The sequence below is a fragment of the Syngnathus floridae genome, chromosome 1 (assembly GCF_059516105.1).
Source record: "Syngnathus floridae isolate MCC-2025c chromosome 1, RoL_Sflo_1.0, whole genome shotgun sequence".
Classification (NCBI taxonomy): domain Eukaryota; kingdom Metazoa; phylum Chordata; class Actinopteri; order Syngnathiformes; family Syngnathidae; genus Syngnathus; species Syngnathus floridae.
The window spans coordinates 7,239,151-7,254,028 of NC_142413.1; the positions used below are offsets into that span (position 1 = coordinate 7,239,151).

The window sequence follows — 14,878 nt, forward strand, 5'->3', positions numbered from 1 at the left end:
CAGGCTGCAGCGGTACAAACCAAGAAGACAGCTTGTAGTGAGTGAGAGGAGCCACTCTAATTAAACTTGTATCATCTGCCTGCTGCTCCAAATGAGTCTACGAGCGACGAGCATCTCTCGCTCCACTTCCTCGCCCGCCCGCCTGCTCCTTGACAATGCAACTAATCTACACAAAAGAAAGGGAGGGGGGAGGAGAATCCTAATGATTGAAAATGCACGGCGCCTGAAACATGAGGAGAAAAAAAAATTCAATTGTGGCTACAATATAGATTAAAACGTGCGCAAAATGCCAATTTGGGGCCATGAAATACTCATTTGCGGACACAGAGTAGCCTAAGGTGCACTTGAAAATCGACTGAATCTCACAAGTCACGCTCTCTTCCACTACGGGTCATTCAAACTCGTGCTTGAAACTCTTCAACTGAACGGCTGATTTTTAGTTAACCCTACCAGTGTTTTTTTTTCTTTTCTACTAAGAGTCTATCGTTTCATTCCACTTGCTCAAGATGACCTGAAAACGGCTGGCAGTGAATAAATCAAAGGCAACTAGCGTTTGGCTCAAGATGTGTAAATGTGATTCTAATGTCAGTGCCTGGCCATGCATGGACCCCATCACATCATTACAATAAACACTCCAACAGCTTTCCACACGCCCCTTCCGTGTCAACATCCCACAGCTGAGCTCTGAGCGGGAGGGGGAAGCTCGGGTGGGAGGTCCTCCGTGGAGCACGTAACCCGCTTACAAATGAACATCGCGCCGGGGCCAAACTCACACGCTCTGCACGCCACTTTCTTCCAGACCCCCCCCCCCTCTCTTTTTTTTCTTTTTTTTTGTGGGAGGCGTTGCGCATCACCGCCGAGCCAGCCGCGGCTGCGCTCCCTTTCTCCATTCCTTCCTTCTTTCTGCTCCACTTTGACGCACATCTCTCGGCGGCTGTGCGCGGCATCGCTGCCCAACTTGGCCAAGCGACACTGCGGCGTGGTGATCGGATCAGTCTCCTACTGGATCCCTCACAAAGCCATCTGCCATGCCGGATCTGCATCGGGGGAGCTGCTCCTCTTCCTCTTCTTGTTGTTATAATAAACTCCGCTCGCTTGTGGCACAACCTCACCGCCAGGCTCGACAGGCAGCCCGGACCGTGAGCCTCCATCAGCGGGCTTATCAGCGGCAATAAAAAAGAGGAAAAGGCAGTTTATTGGTCACAGACAGCGCCTCTGCTCTCCGGACGGGCCGCCGCCGCCGCGCGCTGCTGTAAATCAAGCCCGGAGCATTGGAGGGAGCACCCGGGTGCAAAGACGAATGGTTCGGGTAACTCAATCTTTTTCCACTTTACTACCAGCCGCGCACGTCCGTGTTCTGCTAATAGCTTGGTTGCTTATGAAACAGTTGCCATTAGTAGATTGTTCAATTGGTGATCAAGATTTGAAGGATGGGGAAAAAGAAAAAAGAAATTGTGAGCGCTACAAACACCTCCCCGAGGGACGCTACCTGCGAAGTCAACAGATGTTTTGCACTCTTGTGCAGCAGGCTGATGAAAAAATGTCCCAAAGATTATCCTCTTGCTTGTGCCACAAAATACTTTGCCATCATGACACACATTGTCCTAGATATCGAAAAACTATTTGGCAGTCTGTATGTGATACCCATCATTTGATTACGCTGGTTTTATGCTATAAGCATCACTGACCTCAAACGCCCCTACAGTGAACCTCTGCAAAGGTATGAGCAAAGTACTAATTTCATCAAAATAAAGCTCCTCAATTCACTTAACCATAATTTCTTGACACCAGGGTGCCACAAGATGGCACAAAATTAATACTTGACTTGAAACTACTCAACTGACTGGAGCGTCCCAGAGCACCAAGTTGGCACATGATTTCCCCTAAACGCTACTTTTGTAAATTCGATGATGCCTCAAAAATAATACTATTGTCAAAATGTAATGCCTCAACTCATTTCAACACAGTTCCTTGGTACCGTAATGCCACAAGATTGTGCCAAAGCAAACTTTTGTCCGAACGAAGCTCCTCAATCCATTTTAACATTTTTCCACAACATAAAATGCCACAGAAGCAGCGCTTTTACCAAAATGAAACTCATTCTTGGGCACAAAGCTGCCACGGGATTCAACATTTTTTGACAAAAAACAAACAACTGTTGGCCAACGCTGGCGATTGTTGTGACCTTGAACAAATACTGACAAAAAATCAACTCGCTACTTTCGCAGACGGGCATACCTTCACTAAAATAAAGGCAAATGAAACATGAATAGCCAATTTGAGTTGTTGACTCACTCAAAACTTAGACTGGCAGCTTTTTAAGCGTTCACTGCAATTTCTAAAATTTAACCACACAAGTGTGGTGTAAGCATAAGTCACGAAAATGATTAAATCAGATTGCAACGATAATGCAAAAACAATCTGTGGCTTAATCATTTCAACTTTTCATGCTATTATGAATCAGCGCCATAAAAAACAATAACAAAATACCTGAATGGAACCAAAAATGTAGTAAAATGCAGAGAAATGTCTCTTTTGTGGCGCTAAGAGAAAAGATCAACATGAGCCCAATAATGAGCCGTCACCACACACCTGCCTACACGCCATTACTCATGCTTAAAGCGAAATTGGTTGCCTCACCTTGTCAACGGCGCTGTCACCAAGCAGACAAGAAGGAGGGAGTGCTCGTGATGAATTGGCCGGTGATTGATGAGCGCGGCGGACAGGTGGGCTATGGGCGCGCCGCCCCGCTCACAACAAAACAAAATGCACAGCGTTGTGGCGCCACTGCAACACAAACAGTCTAGTGGGAGATTTCCCCTCCACGTTATTGGCGGAATAGCTAAAGAGGTGGCGCGACAACAGAAAACATCAAACCTCCGCCTGCCATCTTGCAGATGATCTGGTTTGCTCGCCCACAGGGCGACATTTCAAATTCATCCAATTTGAGGCTGCTGATAATCAACTTTAAGAGGGTGATGAAACAAAAGGGCTCGGAGACAATCAGATATGAGGAAAGCGCCAACGTGATCAGCGCCTGTCCACACCGGGAGCAGATTAAGCGCTTCTTCTGGCTTTGATTCACACAACTCCCCCCAAAAAATCTGAGATATATTCCAACGCCGCCTGTGATGAATATATTCGCATTCATCCGCTCCAAGCTGAAGAGGCGCCTTCATTTAAGAGCGTGGAAGTCACTTTCTATCTGTGTTGGTGTCTCCTTAGCCCACCCCCCTCTCCCTTGGAGATTATTTATGAACTATTAACATTATGCAGTAACACTTTATTAGGCAGAAAGCCAAGAGGCCTATTAATCTTTTACTTGGAGTCATATGCTAATTTTCATCCTCGTACGCAGAGGATCTCCAAGCTCCTTTTTTAACTCGGCAGAGTTTCTCGGTTATCTTCAATGTGTCAGATGGCGCAGAGGAGACACTAAAGGCCCTTTTTACTATTTCGGGGAGGAGGGTGGGAGCATCCACCACAGGAAAAATATTAATGCAGTGAAACTCCAGCCTATTGTAGTTGACCTTTAAATCTTGATTGGGGCATCATTAAGTAATAAATTCCCCATTCTCTGTTAGAGTGCAAGGTGTCTAAACTTGTCCGACTTCTGCTCCAAACCTGTGCGGATCTCAGCAGTGTAACGCCGCCATCTACAGGGATCTGTCATCATTACAGCAGTTTATAAAGCTGGATTTTTTTCAGAAAAGCCGGTCAGGTAAAAACCTTCGCCCAACAACCCGTTGAAAAATATACTACCTAGAAACATACATACCATCCAATAACAAAGAGGAATTCACTATTTCATTGGTGATTTTGTGAACAACAGTAGTGCTTTGGCGCCTTTGGAGTGATTTGAGGAGCTTCATTTAGGCAAGTGTTCATTTGCTGCCCTCTTGTGGCATCTATTGGCAAATACAATTCAGTGTAAACCTTTTTTGAGGAGGGAACCATTTACTCACAGGTTGCAGTCAGAATTTTTGTGGCGTTCGATGTACTTTTAAAAAAGTGTGCTTAAATAATCATTTAAAGATTTTTGTCCCTATTGCAGTGCATGTTAGCGTCCCCATTCGCAGCTAACTCTTCACTATTATAATCACATCGATCAGCGTGAAGGGTTACACCCTCGGGGACAGCTATGATAAAGACGCGTGGGACATATTTCACTAAATCCAATGATCGTTGCGCATTCCACAATCAATAGTGAGGTATATTCCGCGCCTGACTTACGAGTCACGGCGTGTTCGCTAAGTACAGAAAAGTAATTTGACACTGTTCGTTCGGAACGAGGAGGACTTTAACAGTGTTGGCAAAAGTAATCACAATCTGTACAGACACTTGGAAAAAAGAAGTCGTCAGAAAAACAAATATTCAAGTAAAGAGCAAATATAAGTACAGTAACGATAGATTTTTACGTGGTTCCTACCCACCTTTGGCAATATATGAGAAGAAACGAGCGAGCTAACAGAATCAACGACGCAGACGGAGCCAAGTGAATCAATTATGAATACACCGAGAGCGAATTGCGAGTGAAAGTGACTGGTCGGAATGTCCCAGAGAGGAAGCAACGAAAGGAAGGGCATTTGTGAAAATTAACCGACTTCACAGCAGGAAACTCTGGCCAAAGATAAAAAGTGCTCACTGAGCCAAGACAACATTGCTAGCCATAGCAACAAGCAGATGAGACCATCTTTAGTGGGCGACGCAAAAACAATGGCCTTCAGATAGCAAACAGGCCATGTTGAGTCAAGATATTGGAGGGTAAAGATTCTGTACATCTTCAGGTGAATGTCTCAAGTGCAAACCAAATAAGGGAAGAAGCCATTTTGCTATGCTGGTCCATCGGTCTGGAATAAACTCCATGTGTGTGTGTGGAGGAAGTCTGGGAGGACATCTAGGAGTCAATGCCTTTGGACTGTGGAATGTAGCCCATCGAAAAAGCGGCATGACTGAGAAACAAGCCAACGGCAGCAAACGACAGCCTAAATCTTGATCTGAACTAAAATGAGCTTCACCGTGTCTTTCCAGGCATGGTGCCCACACCCCAGGTGTGCGTCTCCACCCTGGTCACAGTGAGCACGATGGCGGTGGTGGACCTCTATCTGCTGGAGCAAAGCATGCTGGGAGCTCGCGGGCTGCCGGGGCCCAGCGTGTGGCAGTGCGTGGCCGTGTTGCTGGGCGACGCGGGCTTCCTGATGGCGCTGCGCTTCGTGTCGGCCGGGGTGGTGTCGGAGGCGCGGTCCCCCCGCCGCGGCTTCGCCAACGCTCTGTGGTTCTTGTTCCTGTCGCTGCTGCAGCTCAAGCTCTTCTTCGTCTGCCACAACTACAGGCAGGAGCGCCGGCCGCCCGACCCGCTCGCCAGGAAGGTCCTGACGCTCCTGCTGTCCATCTGCCTGCCGTCCCTCTTCCTGATCCTGACAGGCGCTGACTACATGACGCCGCAGCGCAGGAAGCAGGAGGTGCGAGGTCGCCTCCTGTGGGTGGTGGTGGATCTGCTGGACGTGTTGGATCTGCAAGCCGGGCTGTGGGAGGCCCACGTAGGGTCGGCGGGCCCCGACCAACGGCTGCCCATCTGGGCCGAGGGCTTGGTTTTCTTTTACTGCTACGCCCTCCTGCTTTTGCTGCCGTGCGTGGCGCTCACGGAACTGGGGGCCACCAGCCTGCCGGGACAGAGAGGGCCCCGCAAGGAGGCTTTGTACCCTTGGCTCAGCCTGGTCACCATCAATGTTTTCACTCTGGGCCTGAGGGGCGCTGGCATGCTGTGGTACAGGGACCCCCGGGTCTCCACGGTGTTCCTGGGCAAAAACATGTTGGCGTTGGCGGTGAAGCTGAGCTCGGCCTGGGAGCGCCACAAGCAGGAGCGCGGTCCGGGCGGGGGCGGGGCGGCGACCGGAAGTCAAACCGAAGAATCCACGCTGCCCAGTCAGGGCTCGGAGCAGGTAGAGGGCCAGTCTCAAAGCAAAACTTCCTCCGCTCAGTTTCACACGCTGTCTCGCTCGCAAAGCCACGCGCTCTCCCAACTGAGCCCGGGACACACCGAGTCACCCTTGGCACCCTCTTTCATCTCCCATGAACTTTAGATGCACTTCCACATACACGCGCACAAATGTACAGTGTGCATAATCTATGCACAGACGTGGCCAAAACGCCGACAAGCCAAACAGACGGACACGATGGATGTGACGCTTGGATTTATGCACACTTGGAGCACCGTGTTCGTTGGTGGACGTAAACAGTGAATCGACTTTAAACCAGGTCGTTCAAGAATGAACGTCTATGTCTACTCGTGCTCATTCCTCTGCAAATTACCGCTGTTGGGCGGAAACCTTGTCGGTCCAAATGTTGTTTTGAAGGGAGGAACCGTCAAGAACCTTCTTGTCTGGTCAGGGGTCGTAACGCACGGCTTAGTTTAGACATGTGAGGATTCGGCCCGACAGCGATGATATTTTTAGCCTAATAGCATAATTGTCTAAGGCTTTCCCCCCCTCCCAATGTTTTCAGAAAACTAGAATAAAGCAAACCAGTTCATAAAACAAGAAGACCCCAATTGTTTGATCAATTACGATCAACTGGATGAACCTATGCTGAAAAAACAAAAACATTTTAACAAGCACATTGATCATTTTTATCGATGCAGGTTAAGTTCAAAATGGCAATTATGCTATTAAGCTAACGCTAACGATTTTCTGTGTGTCTTGGTTTTCTAACTTTTAATGCTTTTTAAACTGTTGGGTATTTGCAGTCAAAGTACGTAATTGTGCAGGCAAAGGAACGTCCACCGCAATTAACTTATTTGTCCAGCTAAAAATCACATTCTATCATGTCTCGTTGCTGAGGAAAAAAAAAAAGGTGTGTTTTGCTAAATCACTTTGTATTGTTCGAATTAAGAAAGAAAATGAACGTCTTTGGGGAAACGGCAGAATGATCTCTTTTTTATTTCAGTCGCCGAGTGGGATGGAGCGTCAGCTTGTTTGATTGATCTGTCGGCTAACTACCACGGTGCAGAAATAATTTAAGACCTCTCTTCTCATGCCGTCCACGCAAAAGGACTGTTTAGAATCGCTCACAAAATGAGCTCGCTTGCCATATTTATATTTTTGTTTTTCTTGCAAGTCGGTTCCACTGATTGGCCAGTGCTTATTAGCAATGCGGTCATGAGGAATTCATCAATCGTTTTTGTAACAGTTCTCACCTATATCGGATTAGACTTCCCAATTATCTTTTCTCTGCCACGAAATATGACAAGGCGAAATTCACCATCTAATCTCTTATTATAATTATATTATCAGTCACTCACGGATGTTCACTATTGGCAGAATATGACTAATTTGCGGGGTTGTCATTTTTGGAAGCCTTATGGCCTACAGCAGTAGAGCGGACGGGGAAAATCGTCGGCGGTTACCAAGGCCAGACCGTGGTCAGCTCTACGCCTTGAGGACCGAATGAAATCTGACAAAAATAAAATGTTTCATCATGCTCGCCTTGGCACATTGTGGCGCATGCTGCAGGCACATATCTGCGAGTATTGGCAACCTGTCAGCTCCACACAAAAAGGAGGCACTTGAAATAATTCAAGGCCAATAGAACCTTCAGGACCAATAAGGGCCTACTTGCTTGCACTTCCTGAGCTCTATTAAAACTCAATCAGAGTCCATTCGGTGGCACACAAACACACACACGGTCACAAACGATGACAAGCATATGAAACAGACATGATGAACGCACAAAGAGAGCCCAAAACACAAATGGACACACATAAGCATCCCAGCCAAGATGTAAATACAACGCGCAGGGAAAAAGCCGCTTTTATTTCCCCGGCGGAATGTCGCGCTAACAAAAGGCCGACATTCATCACAATTATGCCGGCGAATCCTTTCGGCATGCTCAAGTGTGCTCTCGCCTTTAGGCGAAAGGCTGCAGACAAAAGTCTTGACGCCATCATGTCAAGTGCAGACCCAGGTGCACTGCCGGCACCTCTTTGAGCCTCCCATTAGGATCAAGTGGGGCCATTTGTCACAATATGGGCACTCTTTGTCTCACCGCTTGCTTTACAAGCCACGCTCATAGCACATACTTAGAACACACGGGTATCCATGGTGGGAATTTCTTTCGTTTCAGAGGGAGGGGCGGAGCCTGAACTTTTTCACTGGGGTGACACAAGGACTCACGAAAGGGCAGCAGTAAGATGACATTCACACGCGCGAGGGCGCCAATTGTGTTCATCAACAGCATCCAAGTGGAGTCAACCCTGTTTGTGTCATCAAGCTCGCTCTCCATTTCAATAAATTTGAATTCCATGCGTTCCCTCTTGGGTACCTTTGCGCTTTTCTCCTCCACACAAGCCAAGCAGCCACTTTTTCCCCGAATCGGTCGCGCCTGCTAACCTCTGGATACACTTTTCAGTGTTTTGTCTCAGCTCCCTGTAGACGCTCACACTTCGAGTCCCTTTGTGCTCCCTTTTCTTTCCCAGACGCTTTTCTTCATAGTCTGTGCTAATTTCTGTCTAGCCTGTAATTGCTCTCCAGAGCCAAAATGGACTTTTTTGTCTCCCGCTGCTCAACATCATTTCCTTCAGTTATTTGAATTTGGTGGATGTACTTCCTTCCACTTCCAAACTTAACGCGTAGAACATGTTTGCCCTTCGATATAACGCAATTTTTTTTATTTCGTGCGGCCGCGCATTCGCATTTCCCTGACGATGCAGCGAGAGCCGCCTTGGGGCGCTCGCCCACATTTAAGCGACAGACTGGCAGCTAAATCTTTCATCACAGCTCACCATGTCAACGCTGCGGCTGGAGGAGACGACTTCAAAGTCGGTGGGAACCGATGCAAACGGCTCGGACACCAAAATTCCTACAAGCAGTCAGCAAACCCACTTGACAACAGACAGCGACAGTGCTACTTGGATTTCCAAATTGAATTCATCCCGTGAAAAATACATGATGTCCCTGTATCAAATCAATTTGTTCCATTCAAATTGTTTGAAATGCTATTAATAACTTCCAGACTCACATATTACCCTCACAAATATGATTGAGTTCGTCAATAACGAAAAAAATCGCCTTGTGTTTCATTCGAACATAAAAATTGTTATACAAGCCACAACAACTGTATTGTTGAACCTTTAAGGGGCGTGGCCAAGTGTTGGCTGCAATCTGCCCAATTTAACAGAAGTGGCTTTAAAACATTATTTGTCAAAATATAATATTAATATAATATATATTTTGTGATTCACCAAAACAAGTCTGAAAAGAAGATCCTAAAATGGAGTCTTAAACTGAGACTGTCTAGGAAAAGCATTTCAATCAAGAAAACAGTTCAACTTGAACAAGAAACTTGTACAGCAAAGCACTGCTCATGTTGAGGAGACTCTTTTATTGTATCTCAACAATTTTAGTCACGATCAAAAAAAAGTTTACTCATATAAAAATTGAGTCTTTAAAAAATTAGCGCTAATACTCTTGGTCTCATGCTGCATTCAAAGGCAGTTTCAGCAATTGGCACCGTGAAGGTTATGTAGCGCCTGTGTTAACAATGGGAAATGAAGCGCACCCCCACCTCACCAGGGCAAATGAGCGAGGACATTGGGTGGAACGAAAGCAAAATCAACTTCAACCTTCATTTGGCCCATTTGGCTTTGAGAATGGAGGCTGACGTAAACAGACAGGTGGCGTTTGTGTCTCGAGTGAAGAAACTGTGAAGGGATTTGTGGCACCTACCTGCGCAAAGGAGACCAGAAGAAGAATGGCAGAAGCAAGGCGAGACCACCGGAATAAGAATGTCGGGAAAGCGACATAGGTGGCCTTGTATATTTTATGAATTAAAAAAAATGCGTTAAATAATTGTGGACCCTCAAAGGAACATTATATAGTTTCTTTTTTATGTTGCATTGCCATTATTCTATTTGTTCCCACAGAGGGGAGCAAATATATGCATGAATATACATATATGTATGAATATTGTTGTCTGCCTGGTCGGTATGTTTTGAGTTGCATGTGTGTCAAAGTAGCAGCTGTTTCAACGTTTAAAATGGCCGTAACATCTATGCTAATTCTCGCTAGGCCATCGCCCACGTTTTGCATTATATGCAAGCATTACGCCAGTGGATTGCGGTTAGACAAATTTACATTAGATGTTGAAAATCTAAAAATGCTTTCTCCTCAGTTTTACATTCAATTTCAACTAGAAGCACAATAGAGTGCAAATAAGAGGCCTTCAGTTTGAGTGTGTTCAAAAAGTTTAAATGCATTTAAAGCTTTTGGGAGCCGTGATTACGTAATCTCAATATGTAATATTTTTAGGATGGCTATTTCCATGTACAAGGGTCCATGAACCAGGAAGAAAAAAAAAAAAGTTTTACGTTCAATGCTGAAGAAAAGGTCACATTTAGGTGTACATATTGCTCCTAATATTTTGGCCACTCCATTAGCATGCACGAAATGAGAGCGGATCAGCTTTGAATATAATTCACTCCAGTGCAACATGGCCACCCATTAAGTCCTGAGTGATGAACATAAAGTAGAATTACGACCTTTCCGACAGTGTCAATAAAAACAGGAACATTATAAGCTTCGTAAAAGCAGCACAGACTGCAGACGCTCCTAATAAAGCGACCGCAAGTGTGTGTTTTAACCAGAATAAAAGCTGTGCAAATTGCATGCCATTAAAGCATAGGTGCGACTCTTTATGACAGTATATTTGTCCTTTTCAAAGAGACCTTACGATCCAAACTCAATCCACTCTATTGCGTGTGAGATATATATCATAAAATAAACTGACGTTTGGCCAGTGCCGAGCAGTGCGAATGGTCCACAGCGGGGTTGCCATTTTTTTTCTTGTTGGTTTGTTTTTGTTTTCACCCATCTGCCAACAGAGCTGTTAAAAGAATACAGCCACAGACGGGATCTTTTTGCGCAGGCAGTCTCAGGGTGGTTGGAAAGGCATTACAAATTCTGACAGAGCTAGCCCAAAAGGCAATAAAAACTAGACGGGGGCTGTATGACGGCTTGATGTGTTTCAGCGCCTTTTCATCTCGTATCAAAAAAGTCAGTGCGGCCAACAGTAGAGTTCAGTCTGCTCTACTTAGATCAAGATCAAGTTTCAAACAAAATAACCCTACGCAAGCGAGGCTAATTCATTAAGCCAATTTACGAGTTGACTTGAATTAAGAGGTGGAACGTTTTGGCAACAATCAACGTGTATGTAGCATGTCTGAATGGCAGCCATGAGTATCAGCAACAACAATGGCCAGCACGATGCACAAATTGTACAATTCTTTACAATCTATCAAATTATATTATTGAGTGACTGTATTTTATACATTTCGATATTGTAAAATGCTGTTTTCCTAATTAAAAGACGCCAAACATTTGGTTGAAGGGTTTTTTTTTTGTCATGGTGCTGGAACCTATTAATGGCCTTTTCATCTATTTTAATGAGGAAAGATGATTTGAAAGACGTGGTTTAAAAGAGAGTGTACGGGAATGAACAGATTTTCTAAAGTGTCAAATATATCGAGAGGGATACGGACTGGTGCCGTTTGTGATTCAGATGCAGAATGTGTGAGGCTATTGTCGATAGGGGCACAAAGGACATGTGCAACTAGAATAACGGCAGTAAGGAGAACATGATGGAAAAAAGACAGAGTGAAGGCTGAGACGATTGCGTGAACTGCAAAATTGAAAGATCAGGTTGTGGTACGCAATTATTAAGAGATGTGAGTAGAAGGTCGGGCGATAAAATTAAGATTTACTGTATATTATTAAAGCCCTGCTATACTGCTCTTCATCATTTGCACCTCTGCTATATCGCAGATTTTAAACCATTGTTTTTTTTTTTTTTTTAGTGGCTTTTAGCTATGTTGTTAGGTATGTTTGGTATGTTTGAGTTGCATGTCTTGGGTACAATACCAGGTTGTGCCACAATATAGCGAGCAGCATAAGATGAAGACGAGAGCAAGAAGAAGAGGCAGCGCTATAGCTGTAATACTGCCTGATTTGGTTGAATCTTTTGGTGTTCAAATATTATTATTATTATTTTTTTTTTACGTGTTGGTGCTTCGTTAATGTAGTAGTTGATTAAATAGTTAGAAATACCAAAATACCAATGCTAACTTTTGTTAGCCGGTGAAAAGTATTTTGCTTTCTACTTTAGCATTAAGCCATATCTGTGTGTTGAAGAGGCAATTTCTGAAGGTTTATTGACTGTAAAATCAATGCTAATTTGCATTAACTCACCCAAGTTAGCAATATGATTACCGTAAATTTCAGACTATAAGCCGCTACTTTTTTCAAAAACCCTGAATCATGAATTTTAGCTGGTGCGACTTATAGTCTGAAAATTACGCGAAATGTATTTTTTTTTAACTTGTTGGTTTTTAAATATACAATAATCTAAACAATAGTTTTTTTCTATGTGTGTTTTACTGGGAGAAACAACCAACCAACCTGTCCGAGGATAGGACCCAGCGGTGGCCCGGGTGTGGCTTGTCCCGACCTCACGATAGCTCGGATCACGCCGCTCACGTCCAACTTCTTTACAGTCTTGGCGGCCTTGGAAATCTTTGACATTTTTCAAGTTTGCCCGCGAGCCAATAAGCGAACACAGCCTCTGAAATGACAACGCAGCAAATTAGCATGGCTTCATAATACAAGCGCAGCAACTGATTTACGCACGGGGCTCATTGAAACATCATCAACTTCAAAAACGTCAATAGCAAAAGCCACAGGCAAATGCGGCGCCTTGCCATCCTGCCGCAGCAGGCGAGTAATTAAAAAATATATATCTTTGTCTTCGATCGGCACAGAGAGAGCTGGAGTTGCCCGAGGTGGCGAAGGTGTGGATAAGCAGCAGTGTCAGATTCTTCATCTGTCACAGACAGATAGATGGCAGGATTGAAACACCTCACCTCATTTTTTTAATACGTGTCACCGCTAAACTCCCATCAGCGGGGAGTTAAGTGCCAAGCATGTGGGACTGAAGATAACAAAAAGTACTTTCAACACCAAAACTGCAAGTTAAACCGGGAAAAGTTCTTTGAATTTTGGAAAGATTTACGTAAACTCCAAAACATGAAGTATGACGCCCACTTGTACTTTACACACCGTTTTTACTTTGACCGTTTTCACCATTGGTTGCTTTGGGTCCTTAGAAACGATAATTGAAAATAAACTCAACTGTAATCTGAAATCTGCAATCTTAGTGGTGCCCGAGTTTCAAAGCAAACATGCTCAAGCAGAATTTAGCTGTAATGCTGCAAGCGAATGGAATAAATTGCCAATGGAAGTGAAGAACAGCCCCAAGTATAAGTGTTTTGAAATCCAAATTAAAAAGTTAAATACCTCTATCTATCTGAATGGCCGTAAAATAACACAACCAACATGTGAAGGCAGCATGGCAGTGTCAGTTCTGTCATGCGTGAACCCTAAAGAGAAATCCGCCCCCAATCACACTTCAAAAACCAAATTAGAAGATTTAGTCGAGTGGGGAGAAAAGCCTGGACCCGTGGCTTTTCCCCAGGGGGAGCCCGAACATATAAACGCACGCTCGTAATCCTCTGATGGAATCAAAGTGATACAAGCAGAGCCATTAAAAAAAAAAAAAAAAAAAGAGAGAGAGAAAAGAAAAGATCAATGAAGCGAGCCAGGGGACAAATAGAAGTTTTAAGGTTGAGCTATGCAATTTGGGGCAGTGTTGGGCATTCGATAAAAATAAGTAGGGGTGAGGGATGGAGCGTTATAGTGACGCTTGATCATGAGCAGCAGAGGGGATCCAATTAGATCAACAGAGGGGAGACCACTCGCCAGATGCAGACTGTTGCCGAGTTACTAACAAAAGAGCAGAAAAACGGGAGAACACAATGAGGCGATTTTCGTCAGGCGTAGCTACACGGGAGCCATTTAGCAACTAAGCTACTTGAGTGAAGGAAAAAGTGCCCGGCGGCTCAGATCAAGTCTGCCAGCAGACAGCGCAGAGGCGTCGAACGCTTACTGGCAGAAAATAAACATCACAGTGGAAGAAAACTGGGGCAAAAATAACAATTGCAGGCTTGTTCGGAGAAGCATCAAAGAGTGCTTTTATTCCAGCGCTGAATGATTTGGGAATTTTGGTTTCCTCAATATTGTGATTTAATAAGTGATTGTTTTTTGAGAAAAATTTAATAAAGCCAACCAGCTGACCAAAATGAACATTTACAACTTCCAAACAGAATTCTGCTACATTGCCAGGTCAATCTGACCGGATTATTGGTTCAACCCAATTTTAATCTACTTGGGATCTAAGGCAACGAACGCTCTGAGAAGGGCCTCAAAAAAGGGGCCTCTCAACTCCAGTTGAGAGTGCAAGTGCTAAAAGCGAGCGAGGGGTTCAATGCGCCGCTAAATGAAACGAGGCATCACGACGAGTGAAGCGGTGAAGAGGTGACCTACATAACACGAGTGCACTCGGAGCACGCTTTGTCACGGCCGAATTTACATTACATTCAAAGGCGGCAAACATTCTATAAGGCTGCAAAATAAGCAGCAATCAGAGCCGTTGTGCAGGGGAACAATCCAATCAAAGTGGCAGGAAGCTGAACGGAATAAGACAGCAACGCCATGCTCTCGTCCCGTGGTACTTCCCGGCCGGGTTGCCCGTTAAGCAAAAGTGCAGCGTTAATGCACTTTGTCCAAACCGGGCTTGATGGGAACGTCGGCAGAAAAATTACCGCCTTATTAACAGAAGCGGAGGTGAGAAAAATGCTTCGAGAACAGAGACTCGTGACTTGATGGGAAGTCCTTCTAATGGCGGCGAGTTACTATTTTTCTCTATCCTACAGAATCCATCGATTGTTTGTGAGCCCTTTCAGTGTTGTCTTGGCTCGTCAACGGTTCATCGC

General features: G+C 44.9%; 2 protein-coding genes across 3 annotated transcripts in view; one reads left to right on the plus strand and one right to left on the minus strand.

The window, feature by feature from the left end:
- Window positions 1-14,878, minus strand: part of mrpl11 (mitochondrial ribosomal protein L11) — a 33,475-nt gene that overhangs the window by 10,408 nt on the left and 8,189 nt on the right. Inside the window, exon 2 of the mRNA XM_088376756.1 lies at window positions 12,450-12,612. Coding sequence (XP_088232882.1) covers window positions 12,450-12,572 — 123 coding nt within the window. The 5' untranslated portion in view covers window positions 12,573-12,612. The remainder of the gene's footprint in view (window positions 1-12,449; window positions 12,613-14,878) is intronic.
- On the plus strand, window positions 831-7,479 carry tmem265 (transmembrane protein 265). Of its 2 annotated transcripts, none has more exons than XM_088392750.1 (2): window positions 831-1,309; window positions 5,032-7,479. In XM_088392750.1, the coding sequence occupies exon 2, from the start codon at window positions 5,034-5,036 to the stop codon at window positions 6,081-6,083; it is 1,050 nt and encodes a 349-aa protein (XP_088248876.1). In that variant the 5' UTR covers window positions 831-1,309; window positions 5,032-5,033; the 3' UTR covers window positions 6,084-7,479. The 2 variants fall into 2 exon arrangements, with proteins under 2 accessions (XP_088248876.1, XP_088248883.1); XM_088392757.1 differs by having other exon boundaries at window positions 831-1,303.